Source organism: Saccostrea cucullata, unplaced genomic scaffold (genome assembly GCF_032062105.1).
Source record: "Saccostrea cucullata isolate Sc308-1 unplaced genomic scaffold, CSIRO_AGI_Scuc_v1 ctg4255, whole genome shotgun sequence".
Lineage (NCBI taxonomy): Eukaryota > Metazoa > Mollusca > Bivalvia > Ostreida > Ostreidae > Saccostrea > Saccostrea cuccullata.
The window spans coordinates 22,164-42,052 of record NW_026931299.1 but is presented as its reverse complement, the minus strand read 5'-3'; the positions used below and the strand labels follow the sequence as shown (position 1 = coordinate 42,052).

The following is a 19,889-nucleotide window of genomic DNA, read 5'->3' as shown; positions in this document are numbered from 1 at the left end:
CGACGGCGTCACGTGGTGGATTTACTTAAAAATAGACATTATTCTCCTTGCAGGATAATAAATAATTATAATTTGATAACTTTATAACGAATTTTATTTAAATGGTGTAATTTACAGCATTTTCGTAACTTTTATTGGTAAACAAAATATATCAATTTCCAGCCGTATTTTAAAATGGCGCACTTTATCACAGGGGCTTGTCACGAAATATTTATCTTCTTTTAATAAAGTTACCCCTACTATATACACATTTTAACTTATGCAAACGAAGTATGCACAACAAAGCATCCCTTTATAGCGTATATTACTTTAATATTATTATGCGGAAAGAAAATTTTAAGCTTTCTCTTATTTTATTTGCACATTGAGAGTTAATAAACTAAGTAACACTCTAAACTGCATACAAATATTTCTACTACTCAGTGTTTTCAGTTAACACGCTTTTCTCATGAACATTGTTTGTACTTACAAGAAGTTACTTTAATGTATGCTCTCAAGCGGAAATGCGTTGCCGTTTAAAATGAATTTTGCCGATTAAAAAAAACAAATAATAATACGAGAGAGAGAGAGATTTACTGCACATTGCCTATAAACATGTTTCAGAATATCTAGCTCTTCCATCCATCGAATATTTATCGAAACATGAATGCGTTTCATTGTAAAAGTGATACACGGTATATAGTCATTAATTTAGAGAAATAAAGTTTACGCTTATGCTGAGGATATAATTTATTTTTTAAAAACATGTTTTAAAAACTTACATTTATCAAACATCAGAATAACTTGAAAAACAATCATACACTATTTGATTTTTTTGTTTTTTTGTTTTTGTTTTTGTTTTGTTTTGTTTTTTTTGTTTTGTTTGTTAAATTCTTCGGGTAGTAGTAACATAGTATAATATTTTTAATATCCCGATTTTTTTTACTCACACAACCTGCAATTTTACAGACCGAACAATATGCAGTTATAGATATTATACGGCCGTACAGGTTAAATAAATATCCGATAAACCAGTCAACGGTAAGTCACACCGCCGCGGTCTATACCTGGCTACAGGTAGGACCGCGATGAAATAACCGCGGGGGTGTATCGCGGAAAGGATCAAAACACCGCGGGGGGAGCGCGGTTTAATGCCTAATCCGCGTTGACCGTACTGTACCTTTGAACAGGCAAAACGCCAAATTTTACACCCGCCAATTAAACCCGCTATACGGTAATATATTTCACTATTTTATTAATTATACCGAAAAAAAAGATAACCTGAAATTAGCTAGAAGAAAATATATAGTTCATTATTTTAATAAAATAATATTAATATAATAATATCTAACGCACTGATATTAGTCCATTCACATACTATACCAACAGAAAAGTAAAATCAAAAAGACTGTTAGGTTTTGAAGCGGTGTTACTAACTCGCTAATTTAATACACCGACGGGACACCATAAGTAAACAATTCATTTAAACGAGCGTCGTCACGATGGTCACCTTTGTTGGTCGAAAATCCGAGATGCAGAAATTAAGAAACAAGATCAAATGGAATAAAATAGTGGTTATCCATGGGTTTAAAGGCATTGGAAAGACATCTTTAGTAAGAGAATATTGTGAACATATCGAACAACCATGCGTTTGGATTGATCTCCGGAATACACACAACTCCAATGAAGTTCTCCAGTCATTAATAAGGCACATTACACAAGAGGCAGTCACAATGGACGATCCAAGATTTATGCGTTTGTGGAGGTAAACGCAAACGTCTGGATGATGCAGACTAATAAAATATCAAAGATCGTAGAACTATGTGAAGGGCTTCCTCTTGCACTGCTCTTGGCTGGTGGAGAAATAGAGGATGATAGTAGCTCGCTTGATGTAGACGATGTTATTTATTTACTTATTCACAACAGACTGGGGATATTGAGCTCAGAATGCTACTCACAAGACGAACAAATCGGTACATACTAATCCTACTCAAATTGCTTATTATGCATGCATAGACTTCGATCACAGATAGGTTATTTAGAAATTGTACGAGATTAAGTATAAGTAGGCGGTTATTTTTTTTTTCATACTTGTGTATTTGTTAACTTTTACCTTTTATATTTTCATTTCCTACCTTTGCATGTTGAAAAAAAGTTAAATAATGAACATTTTAAAACGATATTAATTGGTTGTAGATAGATAATAAGATGCATTTTATTTGTAGAATCAATTTATAAAGTTTACCTAGACAGACTTCCAAAAATCTTGGAAGAAAAGTTAACAGTTGTGAGTTACATACCAGGGACATTTGATTTGAAAGAAGCTATCAATTTATTAGGTATTATTTACTTTTTAACTTTAATATTTTTCTGCTTTATTACTTTAATGGTCCCTTTGATTATTTAAACATGCAATAAAATGCTTTCTTTTATCGAGTTGTTACAGAAAAAATATACATAACCCGCGTAATCGGGTTATGTAATTGTTTCTGTACTTTACTACAACTGCGAATAACTTACTAAGAGAAACATTTCATAATTTATCTCATGTCTAATCACATTAATAGGTTCAAGTAAGTTAAATACTACATATTATTCGTCATTGTTTTGTACGTCATGAAAGTGGCCTATAGGAACAGCGTTTTCTGATTAATAAATGACCATGATTTTTGTAAGATGTAACAGAAAAGTAAATAAACTTTAATTATTAATAACAGGTACTGGTGAAGAAGAATCAGAAGTTACAGTACAAACTTTTTTAGATCGACATTTAATTTCACGAGTTACGGAAGACCGATTTGATATCCATGGAATTTTAAGAGACTGCATGAAGGAATACAAAAAAATTAAAGACATAAAGGGTAACATACATGTAATATCAATAGTCTCGTAGGGTAACCAAAGGATTAAAAAACAATTTAAGGCATTTTAGACCAATACTTATCGGTCCAAAACTTTTAACACCTAGTACCTTTAAATGCAGATTCTCAAAACTTCTATCATTGATGTTTATGAACCAGGGGCGGGTCCAGCTATTTTTGAAAGGGGGGGGGGGGGGTTCCAGGCTTGTGTCCCTCTAACCCCCCCCCCACTCATACACACGCTCAAGCAAAGATTCACATACATATATGAAAAGATCTAAGGTTGTGGTAAATAATAAGTTTGTTTACGTCCTTTTTTTCTTTGAAAAGGTACCCCCCAGTCCAAAAAAAACAAAAAAAAAACAAAACAAACACGTTTCAAAAACTACAGTACTGAAGCCTTGAAATTGAATTGAATGGATTTGCAGCATTTCTGAAGAGTACAAAGAATTCTCGTTTAGAATTTGAGAAATTTTTTAGGGGTGGGTGCGGGTGGGGTTTAAAACAAAGCATTACAGGTTAGTTCCTTCAAAAGATATGATTAAAAAACGGTACATATATAGCCAACACGGCCAAAGATAGCGGAAATATCAAATTAAATCTCACATGTTACTTATCGTATATGAAATATATAAAAATAGGTAAACTATTTTCTATCATTCTCTCATAAAAAAGTAATAGTGAAGGAATAGTAGAGGAAACTTAATGTGTGAAAATCTATCTATTCAATACATAAGTAAGACGTACAAATATTTATTCTCGGCAAACGTTTATCCTCTCTTTCTCTCCCTCTCTCACCACTTGGCAAAAAATAAATGGGGGGTTCCAACCCCCGGAACCCCCCCTCTGGATCCGCCAATGTGAACAGCTAACCCGTAAACCTGATTTTCAATTTCGACTATCATCCAATCTCTAACTGGATTTAAGAAGCTAGCACATAATGTTTAATATTGATTTAAAGTTTACAAAATCAAACATTTTCTTTTCTTGGTAACCATAGCAACAGTATTGTTTTCCTCATCAAATTTATAAACATACTAGTTTGATATTTAACTACCAGATAAGTACTATTCAAGGTTAGTCACATAAAATGGTCTGGGATTTTTTGTTCTCCCTTACATGTAGTTACTTACCGGGTATTTTACTTGGTTACACTGCGTAACCATGGCAATCATAAAAGTTAATACTAGTATTTTCATTGTTTTCCTTAAGTTATTGAATGAGTTTGATCATGTAACAACTACCATTAGTAAATACTGAGCGTTTTCAGCATATTTCAGCATTTTAAATGTATTCCAAACGAACCCTTGGTAACCACTTACCTAAAGATATATTCTAAACAGTTTCTTTGCAGCATAAATGGCAATAAGGTGTCATGATTTTATGAGAATGCTTTTCCTAGATTTAATTAATTTTCAATAAAGATTTAAAGTAGCTGAAAATCTCAATTTTTTCAAACTTTTCAGGCTGTTACCATGGCAAACAATACAAATGACAACGAAATTTTATTTGATTTTTGTTCTGGTGTAAAGTGCTAAGAATGAGTCAAGTTTCATCAAAATCAATGAACATCATGACAAAAAAGTTAGTGGTTACAGAGAATGGCTATTAAATTGTTTCAGAGCTTGAAAATAATTCTGTTACATTACAAATATGAACAACAGAAGTTTATAAATGTTTTTTTTCTCCGCTCTTGAAGTATTTAATGACAATTCTGCAACAGATAATTTTTACATCAAAGTTGCAGCTCCTATTGTTTTAAGTTTTTGTATTTTATATAAAAATATATTTTAAATGCATATGGCAAATGATAAATTCGTAAAGTTAATACATTTTATTTAAAATGATAATATTCTAATTTAATAACAGTTAAAAAAAGAAATATGCAAAGGCTTTTTGTTGAAATAATTATTATATCAAATTATCAAAAAAATATTGGCAGAGGAAATAAAAGTATTATGTCTATGTCAGTAATTTTTCATCCGAGAGGGGTGAATAAACTTGGGTAAATAAATAAAACTAATCAGTGTTGTCAATTTGATTGTAAGAAGTTAAATTAGAATTCAATATCTTGCACAACATATAAAAAAGACAAATCAAAATGAACATTGAGTAAAGTAATAGCTCAATTACCCAGACCATATTAAACCAACTTCTTCTGAAATGACGTTGTATGCCTTAAGACTTGACAAATAGGTAAGAATATAATTGTATAATATGATATCAAAAGAACATAACTCCTTCAAGATATCTCTGATTCAAGTTGGTTTAAGTACCTTAATCTGATTTTTTTAAAAATGTTACTCGACAGTTCTCCATATATCCCAATATCCCATGCCAATTCGGTACATGTCATTGATATTATGTAATTATGACTGTTTTTGCCAGATACTGGTATTATTTGAGTTTGCCTATAGCTAGATCCTCAATATTGAAATATTTAGCATGTTTGCAAATGCGATTTACTGCTAATTGCGAGCAGGCGCTATACCTCCCTCTTTATTTCTTCAGTTTTGAGTTATCGGAGAAAGTGTCTGATAGGATCCTAACGTAAAAATAACATAATAATTACAAAACATGAACAATTAATTATTAAGGACAGTTGATACAAAATTTTACAAAAAGTGTAATATCAACTTTAGAAAAGTATACCAAGCCAGGTGAATTTTATCAGGAAAAGCAAAATGGTAAAAATCAGCCTATATGATATTGCTGATTTCTTGTCATTTTGCTTTTCCTGATAAAATTCACCTGGCTTGGTATACTTTTCTAAAGTTTATAATACACTTTTAGCTCCAATGTGACATATTCTAAAATTTGTTTTCATCTGTAAACCTTTACTGAGTGTGTTTTGTCCATACTTGTAATTTTATTGAAATATTAGTAATATTTTCCAAGTCTATTTCATTTTTCACTTCTTAGGAGGAAAAATTCTAAGAATTATCCACTTTTCTAAACTTGTGACATGATATTAAGTCCTTTCAAAGAAAAAAAAAGTTTGTATCATCTGTCCTTAAAACAACTCTGAATCTAACTCTATTAGCATAGCATGAAGTGTCTTTGATCATTATTGCAGCCCGGAGGACCTGGCTGCTCTATACATATATGTTGAAGTGTTGGTGTATGGGGATTGAAGTGGGAAAAGTAATTCAGAATTAAAGGTTTTCTAAACATTAAAAAGTTTTAATCAGAATGTTCTTCCCCTTTAGGAATTACGAGATACATAATACATTTACTTCCATAACGTGAATTTGTAAAAATGCAAATGTTTTTAATATTTAATATAAACTTGCTTCTCATCTACTATCGAAAAAACGACAAGTCCCTTTTTTTAGAACATCGAATTTTCATGATCGCATAAAAACGTACTCTACACAGTTCGTGTTTAATATTCTTAAAGTGAAATACATTTTTGAAAATAGGTGTTGCATGAGTCTAGTTTCAATTTATATTTTATGCAGCCAAAATTTACTTGGGGAATTGATAAAGTTTAAAAGGGGCATCGTTTTTGTTCGATTTTTATCCGACAATAAATTTTCAAAATATTCTCGACTATCGTCTCTATCAGTTAGAGGCATGGCTTTTTCACACACACTGAAGCAGTTTAGTGATCAACACTCATTTCCATTGTTTTTTTTTTATTTATTTCCCGGGCGACAATTGATGGTTACATCAATGTTTTCTTGTATTATTCTGATTTTGATCTTCCACTTATTGTAGGTGTTCGAAAGCGCTTTTGTAGGATATTTTCTGATATTCTAAAGGAAATCGAGAGGAGAACTCACACGAAAAATTACTCCGATGCCTTGTGTCAGTTGAATGTAGAACATCAAAACTTTATGAAATTGTTTACCGATGTCATTTATTGCACGGAAGATACATATCACGTGTTCGTGGACTTAGCAGCAACTGTCATTGCTGATGGATCCATCATGTTCTCAAAAATGGCAACATACAGTATGAAACACTAGTCTCAACTTTCATTAACAAAATTTTATGCACGCCGTTGACTTGAATTTTAAAGAAGGCAATAGTAATGCAATTGAGTTTATTATTTTTGTTTATCATTAAAATATCTTTGTATCCCGATAACCAGACCTAACTTCTCAAGTTGGAAATACAGGTACGTAAATATTTTTTTCTTACAAAAAATTTTTAAAATACATTCGGAACAATTTTCAATACTTTTATATGTATGAATAGTACAAAGAAAACGATTTCAAAACAATGTATCACACTAATATTAAAAACGAAATTTTACGGAAAATTATCCTATAGCTATTGTTTAATTGAACTTTTGAAATATTTCATATTAGTGTTAATTTCTTATAATCGACTACAGCTTCAAGTAACTAAACAGGAAAAGTGCTTCGACAAGAGCCTAGCATTGCACAATGGTTTTAGAGGTTTCATTTAAGAGACACGAAGTAAGGAGTTAATCCTTCCGTCGCTGATTCAATTCCAATGCGGGAGAAGGAGACATGTTCTTCAGATGAATTATATAAACTTCAAGGTTGAATTCAGACTTAAGTCCAGTGTCGCAGTAGATGCTGACACGAAAAAGATTCCTTACTGCTCAATCGCAAAAGTGCTGAATACAGGTCTAAATTCACAGCTCTCTACCAGGAAATGGTGGCGTTTCACAATTTTGAAAAAGAGATTAAAAGCAAAGAAACGATCAATCTTCAAAGCACCTAAAGACGACGGACGGACAGATAGACCGACATTTTTAACCTTCCACTTTCAGTGAAAGCTGGTGCATAGATGAAATGCATCTATGAAATAAAAATGTCAGTCGGCACGATTTAGTTGGGTCTGGTTTGTTAGGGAAAACAGAGATATATTTATTTGGATCTTATTTCTTATAGAATAAGTGAAGAAATAACTTTGCTTTTAGGCATTGGCATAGACTTTTATGAGAACTGCCTAAAGAAAGCTCAAGAATTTAGACAAGGTTTGGATGAAGCAAAGATATTAACTGGGTATGGAAAAGCCTTGACAAATATCAAGGTAACTTGCAATTTTTCATCTTATTCATCCTTCAAGATTTTGATTTACGATGACCGTTATCTGTACGGAAATTTTCTCATTCAGTAAGTTTTTTCAAACTTAAATGGAAAACAATTCTGTAGGGTGACTATCTTGGAGCCGAAGAGAAATTCCAAAAGGCGATTAAAATTCGAAGACAATTTCCTGAGAAAAGAGATTACTTCTTGGCTCTTCTATGTCAGAGCTATGGATGGAATCTAGGATCCCAAGGGAAATTTATGGATGCCATACGGTAACTAAATCATTCATATCATAAACCTATCGAAAACCGCAATATTATACGTAGTACAATATAATTGGGAGAAGGGGGTCTCTACACCTTGACTTTCTTGCAGGGAACTTGCAAGAAAGTTTGTGACGAATTTGACTTATGTCGACCTTTAGTCCTTTTAAAAAGATATTAAGAAATTATGTATGTAAAGGAACAAAACGCCACTTCACCTTCTCGTCATTTTCCTTCCTTGAGTCTTTCTATCTTAAATCCTTTTACAATAAGTCCAGACTAAAGATTTTGAAGGTATGTTTCACGATCAAAAATAAACACTTAAATAGTTCCTTACCCAAAATAATGAACAAGGAGCAGTTTTAAGTCTTGCCCTGACGAAAGTTTACTCACGGAAACACACACATTTAGAAATAAATAAAATAAATCCAATCTTGATTCATCGAATTTAAGATTACTTAATTATACATTTTTAACGAGAAATAGATTAGAAATATTTAGTCGAAAGACTGAACGTATGAACTAGCGATGGTGGCCGAGAACTTGAATACTCGTTGAAATTCATAAACCCCCACCCTCGCTCACCTAATATATGTATTGTGTGTTTGGAGTTGTAATTTCTGACAATTGCAAAAAAGAGCTTTTATAGATTCTTACAGGAAGCCTTTGAAGTGGAAAGGGAGCTTAAGATGCATTACGAAAACCTGATTTTACAGACAATGCAGTCTCTTGCTTTATTTTATAATAAGTCAGGTAAACTAAATGATGATTTAAATTGTTTTTAATAATCCAAAAAGCATTATTTCCATTTTCATTAACCATCCATCAGTATCAGTCCTTCCCTTCGTCCAACGTTAGATTCAATTTCTTTCTTTACACAGGTAACGTCGACAAAGGGGAACCTTTTCAACTTGAGGTTCTAAAGCGTAGACTTCATATTACTGGAACAGAAAACCATCCCATCATTGGATCTTCTATGAACAATATGGGTGTAATGTATGAAAAGAAAGGGGACTTCATAAAAGCTGTTGAATACTATAGAAAAGGGCGTCGTATCAAAGAAAAAACAAATGCACCCCTAAAAGCAATTATAATATCTGAAACAAATTTAGCTCAAAGACTGTTGGAATTTGGTCAAAATGAAGAGGCATTTGACTTACTTGAAAACAGTTTCAAACGCCTCGAAGATTTTCCTCATCTCGATGCAAAATCCTTGCTCTGGGAATCAATGGGTAAAGCGCTTTTGAAGATTCATAAATTTAGGGAGGCGTCAGATGCCTTAAAAAAAGCAAGAGGATTACGATCTCAAAGCTCTGTCAACGATACCTCTATTTTAGAATTGATTTGTTTGTACGCAGAAAGCCTACTAGCATTAGGAAAGAATGAAACAGCTATCAAAGTAATACAAGAAGGACTGTGCTTACGTGATATAATTATCAAGAATATTCCCACTTGTCCATTCATAGTTTTGACATATGAAAAATTATTGGACGCACAGTTTGCATTGAAGAAACAGAGGGACATAAAAGAAACGTTTGAAGCTGGAATAGGTGAATTTTTGCGGTTGATAAAAGTGTACGAAGATTTAAGAAATTTTGATAAACGAGAGGATGTCCTGAGGCATCTGAAGAGGTTCAAATCCAGATATTCAGAGATGATAAAATACTTTCAATGTGACCATTTTGTTGATCGTATCGAAAATGAATCGTTTGTTCTAAAACTTTTTTGGGGATCAAGAATGATTTGTTTTGCATTGATATGTTTTTTGCATGAACATTAAAAAAAGTTTTCATTTTTTAAATGTCATCTTTTAATATTTAGTATGTAGAATTAATAATGAGATGTTCAAAAGTGTGCTAAATTTCAGTAAATGTACTTTTACATAAGAAGAGATATTCAATAAGTAAACCTTGTTCTTTGTTAGCAGGACATAAAACACAGACCATTGAAAATCCAGAGGTTGGATCAGGTGACTAGAAGGAGTAGGCATCCCCTTTTAACCCTAAACACACGGTGTGAGCCCTCTCAGGTAGACGGAAAATATCGTAGTCAAAATCAGTAATAGTAAAAAGGGTTAACAACTGGAATGAGACACATCAGTAACATATGGTCCAATGACAAGTAATATTTGTTAAGAATTTCATTATAACGGCTCAAAAAATTTGCGAAATGTTGCTTTTAAACGAGGTTGTTGAAATCCATGAAACATCAACTCATCTGTCAGTAGCTTGCAATGGTTTAAACATTGATTGTACTTAGAGCATGCTGGTGAGTATCAAATACATTTGGAGATGTTAACGCTATATGCACGGCAACAGGATATTACTGCATAAAAATGACGATGGAAAAGCCTAAGTCACCTTATTTGTCATATTAGTTGTTTGTTTGCCTTTATCGTTTATAGTCAATAAAACATCAAAATGGGAAACAGATGTGGTAGACTCTATGGTGTTTTTTAATCACTGGAATATAACGTGTTGCCATATAAATAAACTGCAAGTGTTTTTACTGCTCATGTAGAAGTTTCTGAATGAATTCTATTTCAAAGGAATATAAAGACAGGGCAGTTTATAAAGGAATCTTAACAGTTTGTCTGACGACATGGTTTCCGAAAACTATATAAATGTTGTCAATAAGGAACTCTAGCATCCTTTTGATATTAACTTCAAAGTACTTTTGTGTACAATCAGAGATTAATCACAAGATACGAATATTTTACTTTAATTATTATAGAAAAAACAGTTGTTTATCATACCGATAAGCTTACTTTTTAGTTTATCCTGAGAATAGTTGTACAGTTGTATTATGTGTAGAAAACGTCTTTATGTTACTGAATTTGAATTAAAAAATTCTAAAAGTATTTTCAAGTTCTTGAGTATCTACACATGATATGTATTTATTACAGTTATAGTAACACGTGTGTTGATCGAACACGTGTTTTGTTTATTTATATTTATACCGGAAACCAATTTTTATTGGTTAGTTATTTCAGAAATAGAACCTGTTTAACAGGTATTTTATGCGACACACCCTATCTCCTGCTTGAGGATATCCGATCCTCAGCCATGAAGGATAACTCCAAAAATCAAATTTTAATTTGAAATGCATCAAAATGAAGCTTGAAAATGAAATTTTTTCATGCAACAATTTTCATTTTATTCATCTTTATAAGAATCAAGGTTTTTGGAAGTTTTAGAAAAGGTCTTATGAAAGTTATTTTTTATCTTTTATTACACAGTTCCATCAATACTAGTGTTGGCAACGAGTACCCGGTTAACCGGTTAACCATCGAACGATGCGAGTATCGGTTAGTAAAATTGCTATTCGGTTACTCGGATAAAATGCATCTTATAAGGTAAATAACTAAAAAATAAAATGTTAATTTGTTTATAAGCGTACAAATAAACATTTCTCTAATTTTCTTTACCGTTAGACTTAATGATCTACGGTTTCACTAATACGATTGATTGGTTTTCACACTAAATTGATAGCTTTGATTGCCAAGTCACAATTACCTCATTAAATAATTTAACGAGATGCCGCCAAAGACATCTATAGCTTGAAAGTATTTTAAAAGAACAGCTGATTCCATACCTGTGAAATGTAATTAATATGAATTGGAGTTATTGTGACTTCAAATTTCTAAATAACTATTCTCTTTGATCGTGACATATATCGGGGGTTGAAAAGTAAAACTGATGAACGCCATTGTAAAATAGCGTGAAACATTTATTTTTCTTCTGATTTAATTAATTTTTTGATTATAATTATATCTAAAATTCAAGATATTGCGTGCGTATTCTTTTTAAGTTTATAGATAAAGTTAATTCACAATACCTTTGTGTTTTATTAGAACCGATGAGTAAAAGATGAGATAAATGATACATATGAATAAATCGTCCGAGTAACCGGGTACTCGATCGGAAGATTGAGCGAGTAACCGGTTACTAAAAATCGTCCGATTTGCCAACACTAATCAATACCCATTTACAAATTGCCAGTTAACCCGGGTATTTAGGATAACCAACATAAAAACAACAAAGAAAAAGAAAATTACAAAATAAGTCATTATAACAAATTTGTTAAAAGTTTGACTAGGTCTTTAAACATACCAGTTTTTGACAAATTTAACATGAAATTTATATCTTTTTCTAATGAATATCTAATGCTTTTTTCTAACATGAACTTCTCTTGTATAATATTTTCTATTCTGCTTTTCATTTTAAATTTATATATTTTATATGCCAAATATGATATTATAGTATTATAAAAACGAATTCTTGAATTTGTTTCCAAGTAAAATCCTACAACAATATGTTTCCATTGCACATCATAGTTCATAACAATATTCAACTTTTGCCATACACCTTTTACATTATCACAATCAAAAATTAGATGTTTTATATTTTCATTTTCATTTCCACAAAATTCACATTTTGCATTTTCTCTTAATTTACATTTTTGTAAAAAAGAATTACAACATAAAATATTGTTCAACAATTTATAATTAAATTCACTTAGACGTTTATCATACATGAGTTTGATTTTATTTCTATAAATATTACACCAGTATTCTTTACTCACACAGAAGTTTCGACCTAATATTGATTGATAACATGGATATTTAAACTTTTTAGACAACATATTCTCATGGAAAAACTTACATTTTTTATCTGTAATACAATTTAAACCACTGTTAAAATTGAAAGAATTTACAGGAGTTGTCTTGGTAAAAATACAACACTTCATATCAAACATGTTTCTCTGTTACGTTACTACTTTTTTTTAGAATCTTGTACTCACACAACCAGTTAGATTTATTTATCAAAGTATTTGAAATTTCTTGTAATGTTTTAAAGTTACCATTTTCATCAAAGAGATCTTTCGTATACAAAATATTACTTGCAATCCAATTTTTAAAACATATTGTTTTACCTTTAAATTGGTATAAATTGTTATTCCAAAGTGGTTGTTGTGCAAATTTGACATTTGATAAATTTGATATTTCTATTTCCTTTTTACATTCATTGAAATAACAGAATATTTCTTTATAAAAAGTAGACAGGTGAGAAATAAGTGAAAAGTTTTCGAGTTTTCTTTCAGACAATGTAAGTAAATAATTAATGTCTATATTCATTTCATTCAGGTATCCATTTATGACTTTATTCAGTATACAAGATTCATCACTAAGTCTTGTTACCCAAGATGCCTTTAAGGCCTTTAATTTTAGTTCAATATCAACTAATCCTATTCCCCCTTTTTCTTGTTTGCCTATAACAGTGTCTCGCTTAATTCTATCTCGTTTGTTCCATATAAAATTGAATACACTACTTTTAAATTTTTTTATCAACTCGTAGTCTGGAATTGGTAATATGGAGCCAACATATATTAATTTTGATAAAGCTAAAGAATTAACTACACAAGACTTTCCAAAAATTGTTAATTTTTTTTTTCCATGATTCAAACAGTTTTTCCATATCTTCATAAATTTTAATCCAATTTAAGTTGTAGCATTGGTCTTTGTTATGACCAATAAAAATACCTAAGCAGCGAACAGCATCATTAGTTACATTTATACCACACACATTTGAGTGCCTGTCCTTGAGACTACCTAAAAGTATACATTGTGTTTTATTCAGATTGATTTTTGATCCAGCATGGTTGCAAAAAGTTTGAACACTTTCAATTGCTGTTTCTAATGAGGATATATCTTTTAAAGCTAAAGTTATGTCATCCGCATGTTGTAGATTTTTTATTTCTGGAGAAGTTGCATTTAGTTTAATACCTTTGATATGTTCATTACTTTTTATTTTTATAGCTAATATTTCTGCGACAAATAAAAATAGCAAGGCTGAAATGGGACACCCTTGTCTTATGCCTCTAGACATAGAACACGTTTTGGAAATCCAACCATTATTTTTTACTTTAAAAATTGGGTTGGTGTATAAAATTTTTATCCATCTGATAAAGTTTTCCCCAAAGTTAAATTTTTCTAGTACTTTAAATAAAAAATTCCATTCTATCGAATCAAAAGCTTTTTCAAAATCTATAAATAACAAAAGTCCTTCACTATTATTTTCCATACAATGTTCATAAATATCTAAAACAGTTCTAGCATTAATTCCGATATAACGTCCTTTAATATATGCTGATTGTTCATTACTTATTAATTGATCTATAACTTTTTGTAATCTTCTTGCAAATATGAAAGCTATTATCTTATAGTCAGTATTTGTTAAACTTAAAGGTCGATAGTTCTTTAAATCATTCTTGTCTCCTTTTTTAAATAAAACTGTAATAAGAGATATGCGTTGTGAAAAAGTCAACTCTTTATTGTCAAAAACGGATAGCAGTACTTCGTAAAATAAGGAGCTTATAGTGTTCCAAAAACATTTATAAAACTCACACGGTAAACCATCTAAGCCAGGAGATATATTGTTTTTCATATTAAAATCAGCTTCTTTACATTCATCTATTGTAGGCATTGCATCACATTTTTCCTTCTCTTTATTTTCTAATTCTGGACAATTAACATTTTGTAGATATTCGGATATTTCAGCATTATCAATTAATTTACTACTGTAAAGGTTTTTGTAAAAAGTGCACATTTCGTGCAATATTTCAGAATTTGAAGAAAATGTCTTAGTTTCATTTCGTACTTCAAAAATTGTATTATTAGTTTGGTTTTTCTTTTCTAATCCAAGGAAAAAACTTGTGTTTCTTTCGCCCTCTTCTATCCATTGTGCTTTAGATCTTATTTGTGCGCCTTTTGCCAATTCGTTTTGCATTTCATCTAAATCTTTTTCCAATTTTCTTTTTTCGTTCATATTAATTTGAGCCCTAGGAAGATTTTCAAGTTCATCAATTTTCTTTTCAACTAACTGTATCTTCATTTTTATGTTGTGTTTTGATTGTTTAGCATAATGTATTGAGAAATCGCGAATCTTTACTTTGAATAATTCCCATTTTGAAATTGAATCCAGCGACTTATCTAATTCATTAAAAATCTTGATGACACCTTCTTTATATTCAGTCTTATCTAAATGAGATACGTTTAATTTCCAATATCCGGAGCCGCGTTCTTGTTTGTTAAAATCCACAGATGTTTTTAAGTATCTATGATCGCTCATTCTAGTGTTTTTATTGTGTGTGCCTGGTATGCGTCTAATAATTATATTTTTCATAAAGTTTAAAGTATCGCTACTTACAAATACATAATCTATTCTGCTTTTAGGACAGTTATCTGAATCGCACCAGGTAAAACCATCTCTCTGAGGATGTTTATATTGCCAAAGGTCTACAAGATCTAATTGATTTAAAATTTCTAATAAGCGCTTTTGCGATTTATCACTTTTCTTTTCAAAGCTACAATTAAAATCTCCACAGAGAAATATTTTACTTCCTTCAGAGGAATACAAAGAAGTAAATGTTTTAAGTCTGTTGAAAAAGGTTATTCGAGCATTTTCACTATTAGGTGCATATACATTAATAAATGTAATTAAGTTGTCATCTACCTTGACATTAACTAAAAGTTTTCTTGCATCTTCAGATTTGTGCATATTAAGAATATTTACATTAAGTTCTTTACGAAATAGTATGGAAACCCCTCTACTATATGAAGAATCAGAAAAAGCATGTATGGATATACCTTTCCAATTTGAGTTATATTTTTCTTTAAATTTATCTATATAATGAGTTTCTTGTATCAATACAACGTCGAATCTATTTTGTTCTAACCAAAGATAAAACTTATTCCTTTTTTCAAACAAATTCAATCCTCTGACATTGACAGATATTATGTTTAAATTACACATGAGGTAGTTCTACATTTCTAAGTAAATAATGTTTAAATACACGTACCTATGTGATAGTATACACTTATCCACCGGGTGTGAGTAGGATAGCTCTTTTATCAAACCCGCGACAGAGAACTATTCCCTGAGGGCTTGCCCGAGGGGAATAGTTCCTGTCAAGGGTTTGATAAAAGAGCTATCCCACTCACAACCAGTGGGTAAGCGTTTTATTATACTGATGTATGATATAATTTCCGAGATTTTAAATTTTTTTGGAGTAAGATAATTCTGCAAGATTAATCTGAAATCCTGATGACTTCACAATGCTACTGAAGTCATTATGACCTCATCAGTTTAAAGATTTATCGCTGGAAATCAAAATTGGCGGCAACAATTGCTTGAAAATTTTCCGAGGGTGGATAGCAAAAACTATACCCCTGGGTATAGCTTTGCTATGCGTGGACTAGAAAGGATAGTTATTTTACCTTCTGAACTTTATATAGGAATCATTTTAACAGAAGTATAATAATACAAAAAGTTCAATTCATTTATATACAGCGTCTGGATTGAGGATTTTGGATGTTTATTTGTCCCCTTCAGAGCTATCAGAATCGGCATTGCATCCAGAAACGTCACTATCGGATGCAGTTCTAAGATCCTTCAGCATCTGAACGATATTTCGCTGTCTAGACTGTTCACGATGTGCTTGTTTTTGTTTACGACTAATGCTGTCGCTTAGTTTCCTTTTTCGAATTTTTTTTGAGATTTTCTTCATCATGACACCGAGGGTATTAGATCCCGGCCAGTGTTCCGGTTTGGTATTTAGTGTTCCCGTACGATCCAGTCCCGATCCCCACTCGTTGTTATAGGTGGCCTCTACAAAGGTTGTGGACTGCTTAGCGGTTCTCAGCTTTTCTAAGAAGACTGGGACTTGAACACACTTGTTTTCAAGGATATCCTCCATGACCTCTTTTTTTGTCGACTCCCATTGTTCATTTGTTTTAATTTTTTTCCCAAGACGCAAGGCAGAGAGGGCATCATCTGCGTCTTTAATGGTCTTATGAAAGTTGACATTTGTACCCTATAAAAGGAAAAACATTAATACAGTCTTAGAGAAATAAGATTTTCTTGAATCCAGGCTTAGATACCAATGCTTAATGGCATGATATGAAATACGAAGTGATTTATGGTGTCTTGCAATGATAGCAAAAGCCTTTTATACTATGTACTATAGAATATATGACTGAAATAAAAGACAAAAATACCAAGTAGGTATAAAAATCATGACAATTTCTCTGAATGACTGGATACCTGTTGTTTTTAAATCTAATATATATTTGTGGATCAAATTGCAATTAGAAAATACATTGCAGAAATTCCAATTCGCTTTTTCTGCAAAAATTTTGGAGATTTGGCAATTTTCCCCATATAATATGATTAACTTTAATCTTTAACTTTAAAGAAATACATTAAAAAAAACTTTGTGGATTCAGAGATACTTTTATGAGTAATTTTTGTTTACTTAATTGCTAATTTTATAAACCTAAGGATCGTACTACCTTAACAAGTGAACCCCATTCGAAGGCTCTCTCTTCGTGCAGTATAGACATGGTGCCCACGCACCCACCCACACAGTATTTTATATTATGATATTTCATATTATCTTTTTCTCTTTATTAAAGAGAATGAACTTTTCAGGATTATTTACCGAAGATTATTTTCTTGTATGATGTTGAAAATAAACTGCACTCTTGAGAGCGCTACCTACTCACTGTGTTTATTTATGGTATAAGTTATTTATGTTCGTTAGAGTGTGAACGAATTAGAACATAATTACACTACATCTAGAATATGCTGTAGCAGGGCACATCTGAAAATTCTCCTTAACAACAGGTAAAATTTTTGTAAGGAGTAAAGATGGGGACTTGGTAAAACATTTTCTGAACCCGGAAGTGTATTTTGTTTTTAAGGATTTTTATGAAATTTTGGAATCCCGTCATGTTAAGGTAGATTGAACTCATCTTGGTTAACTGAAATGTTAAAAGTATACAAAACACTGAAATCTGATTTTGAAGAATTTCAGGTTTGGAAAGTGAATTGCGAGCATACGTTTGATTTTCAGACGTAGTATGAACAGATGAAATCCTGACAAAATTTATACAAGAAATAAAATTCTGCAGCCTATTAAAAGATCAGAGCTCCCTGTTTACTAAAAGATTGATGTTTACAAATCATTGTCATTAGAGTTTTGATTTCTACATGAACAGTTACCATGAGTTATCTTACACTTGCAAGAACATTTCGGTAGTTAAAGTGTTTATGAATATCTATTTTCCGTGGAAACGGTCCTTCACATAAAACTGAAGCTACTGCTCAAAGACATTAGGTACCGAGTACAGGCCTAAATTTGCAGCCCTTTACCGAGCAGCAAGAAATGGGTCTCAGTATGAGTGAAAATCCTCGAAGAGACTTTTTACAAACAAAAGAAAAAAATCCATTTTTGAAGCACATTGAATGACCACACATTTCATCTTTTAGTGTAAAAAAGAAATTTACCACGCAGGTGGGCTTCCAAAACAGTATCACAGTGTAGAGTGCGCCAATATTTACATTTGCCGATGTTTTTTCATATGACAATACTAATTAAATTGAAATTTAAATTTCAAAGAATGCAGTAGTTCATATGATAAAACTGTATTGTATATGGAAAGCAAACTGCATTCATTTGGAAAGTTCCGATTGGGACGTCATTTGAAATTGTAGGTATGATATGTTGCATTTCCATGACAAAGTAAAAATAGTGCCAATTTTTCCATGTAACACAAAAAATAAAATTTAAATATAAGAACTAAAATTATCTTAAAAAGAGTTTTATAAGGATGTGACATGAAGTCAGTGCGTGATCAAATCTACTATGAATCCCTTCAGGCATAATAGAATATGATCACCGACTTCATGTCATATCCCAATGAAACTCTAAAAATGAAATTTAATTTCTTAAGATCTACTTATATTTGACGTCATAATGGAAAGGGATGTCAAGCCACTGCAAACCTATTATGATGAATCATAAATGTTATATCTTAAGTTTTTTCCACCCTTACAATTTTAATGGTTCAAAGTACAAAAACTGCATTGATTTTTAATCAAATAATTCAAATTTACTAATTATTGCAAAAAATGTATAGGTCGCCATATCATTTAGGATAGGAGACATAATAAAACAGAAGAGTATGTCAACAAAAAAAAATGTACATTTTTTTGTAAATTTTATGATAAAAATTATGTAAAATATGGTTCAAATGCATAATTCTGGTGCCGAAAATTCCGATATACTTGTTACTTCGAAGATAATTTAGAATAATTATTGTGAATGCCAAGGAAACTAATTACATAAGAAATACAATAAAGAAAATGCCTGAATGAAGATACCTGAGAAGGAGTTACTGCCTTTGTCAAAATTTATAAAAATTGAATAATTAATTAAAATAAAAAGAAAATGAACATTTTTAAAATACTTTTTGTAGTGTATGTGACCCCCCCCCCCTCCTTTTTTAATTTTATGTAATAAAGTTAGGGTATATGGCATTTATTATTTAGTCCAAAATAATAGTGTTTATCCATGCTGAGTCAATGACTGTAGTATTTTACTGTAATTGTGTGAGCTTGGAGCGGGTTGATTTTTCTATCAAAGAGAGTCAATGTCTGTAATATGTTTTCATGCTTTATGGTGATTTGGAGCGGGTTGATGAAGTTTGTTTATTCACACAGTTTTATTCTGAGTCAATGTCTGTAATATTTTACTGTAATTGTGTGAGCTTGGAGCGGGTTGATTTTTCTGTAATATGTTATCATGCTTTATGGTGATTTGGAACAGTTTGATGAAGTCTGTTTATTCAAGAATTTTTATTTTGTTTTACTATGAATGTGCTGTTCGCAAAGTTGTACTTAAAGTCATATACGCTGTATGAACGCCGAATTTTG

At 31.3% G+C, this 19,889-nt stretch overlaps 2 protein-coding genes across 2 annotated transcripts; one reads left to right on the top strand and one right to left on the bottom strand.

Annotated features, from left to right (window-relative positions):
* Nucleotides 1–1,762: 1,762 nt before the first annotated feature.
* LOC134232110 (uncharacterized) lies at nt 1,763–9,907 on the top strand. Its single transcript, XM_062714067.1, has 8 exons — nt 1,763–1,952; nt 2,205–2,318; nt 2,697–2,840; nt 6,561–6,797; nt 7,738–7,850; nt 7,973–8,121; nt 8,762–8,865; nt 8,994–9,907. The coding sequence occupies exons 1-8, from the start codon at nt 1,763–1,765 to the stop codon at nt 9,890–9,892; spliced, it is 1,950 nt and encodes a 649-aa protein (XP_062570051.1). The 3' UTR covers nt 9,893–9,907.
* A 6,581-nt stretch (nt 9,908–16,488) lies between these two features.
* LOC134232109 (uncharacterized) lies at nt 16,489–17,515 on the bottom strand. Its single transcript, XM_062714066.1, has 2 exons — nt 17,465–17,515; nt 16,489–16,986 (listed from the first exon to the last, which is right to left on the bottom strand). The coding sequence occupies exons 1-2, from the start codon at nt 17,513–17,515 to the stop codon at nt 16,489–16,491; spliced, it is 549 nt and encodes a 182-aa protein (XP_062570050.1).
* Nucleotides 17,516–19,889: the final 2,374 nt, after the last annotated feature.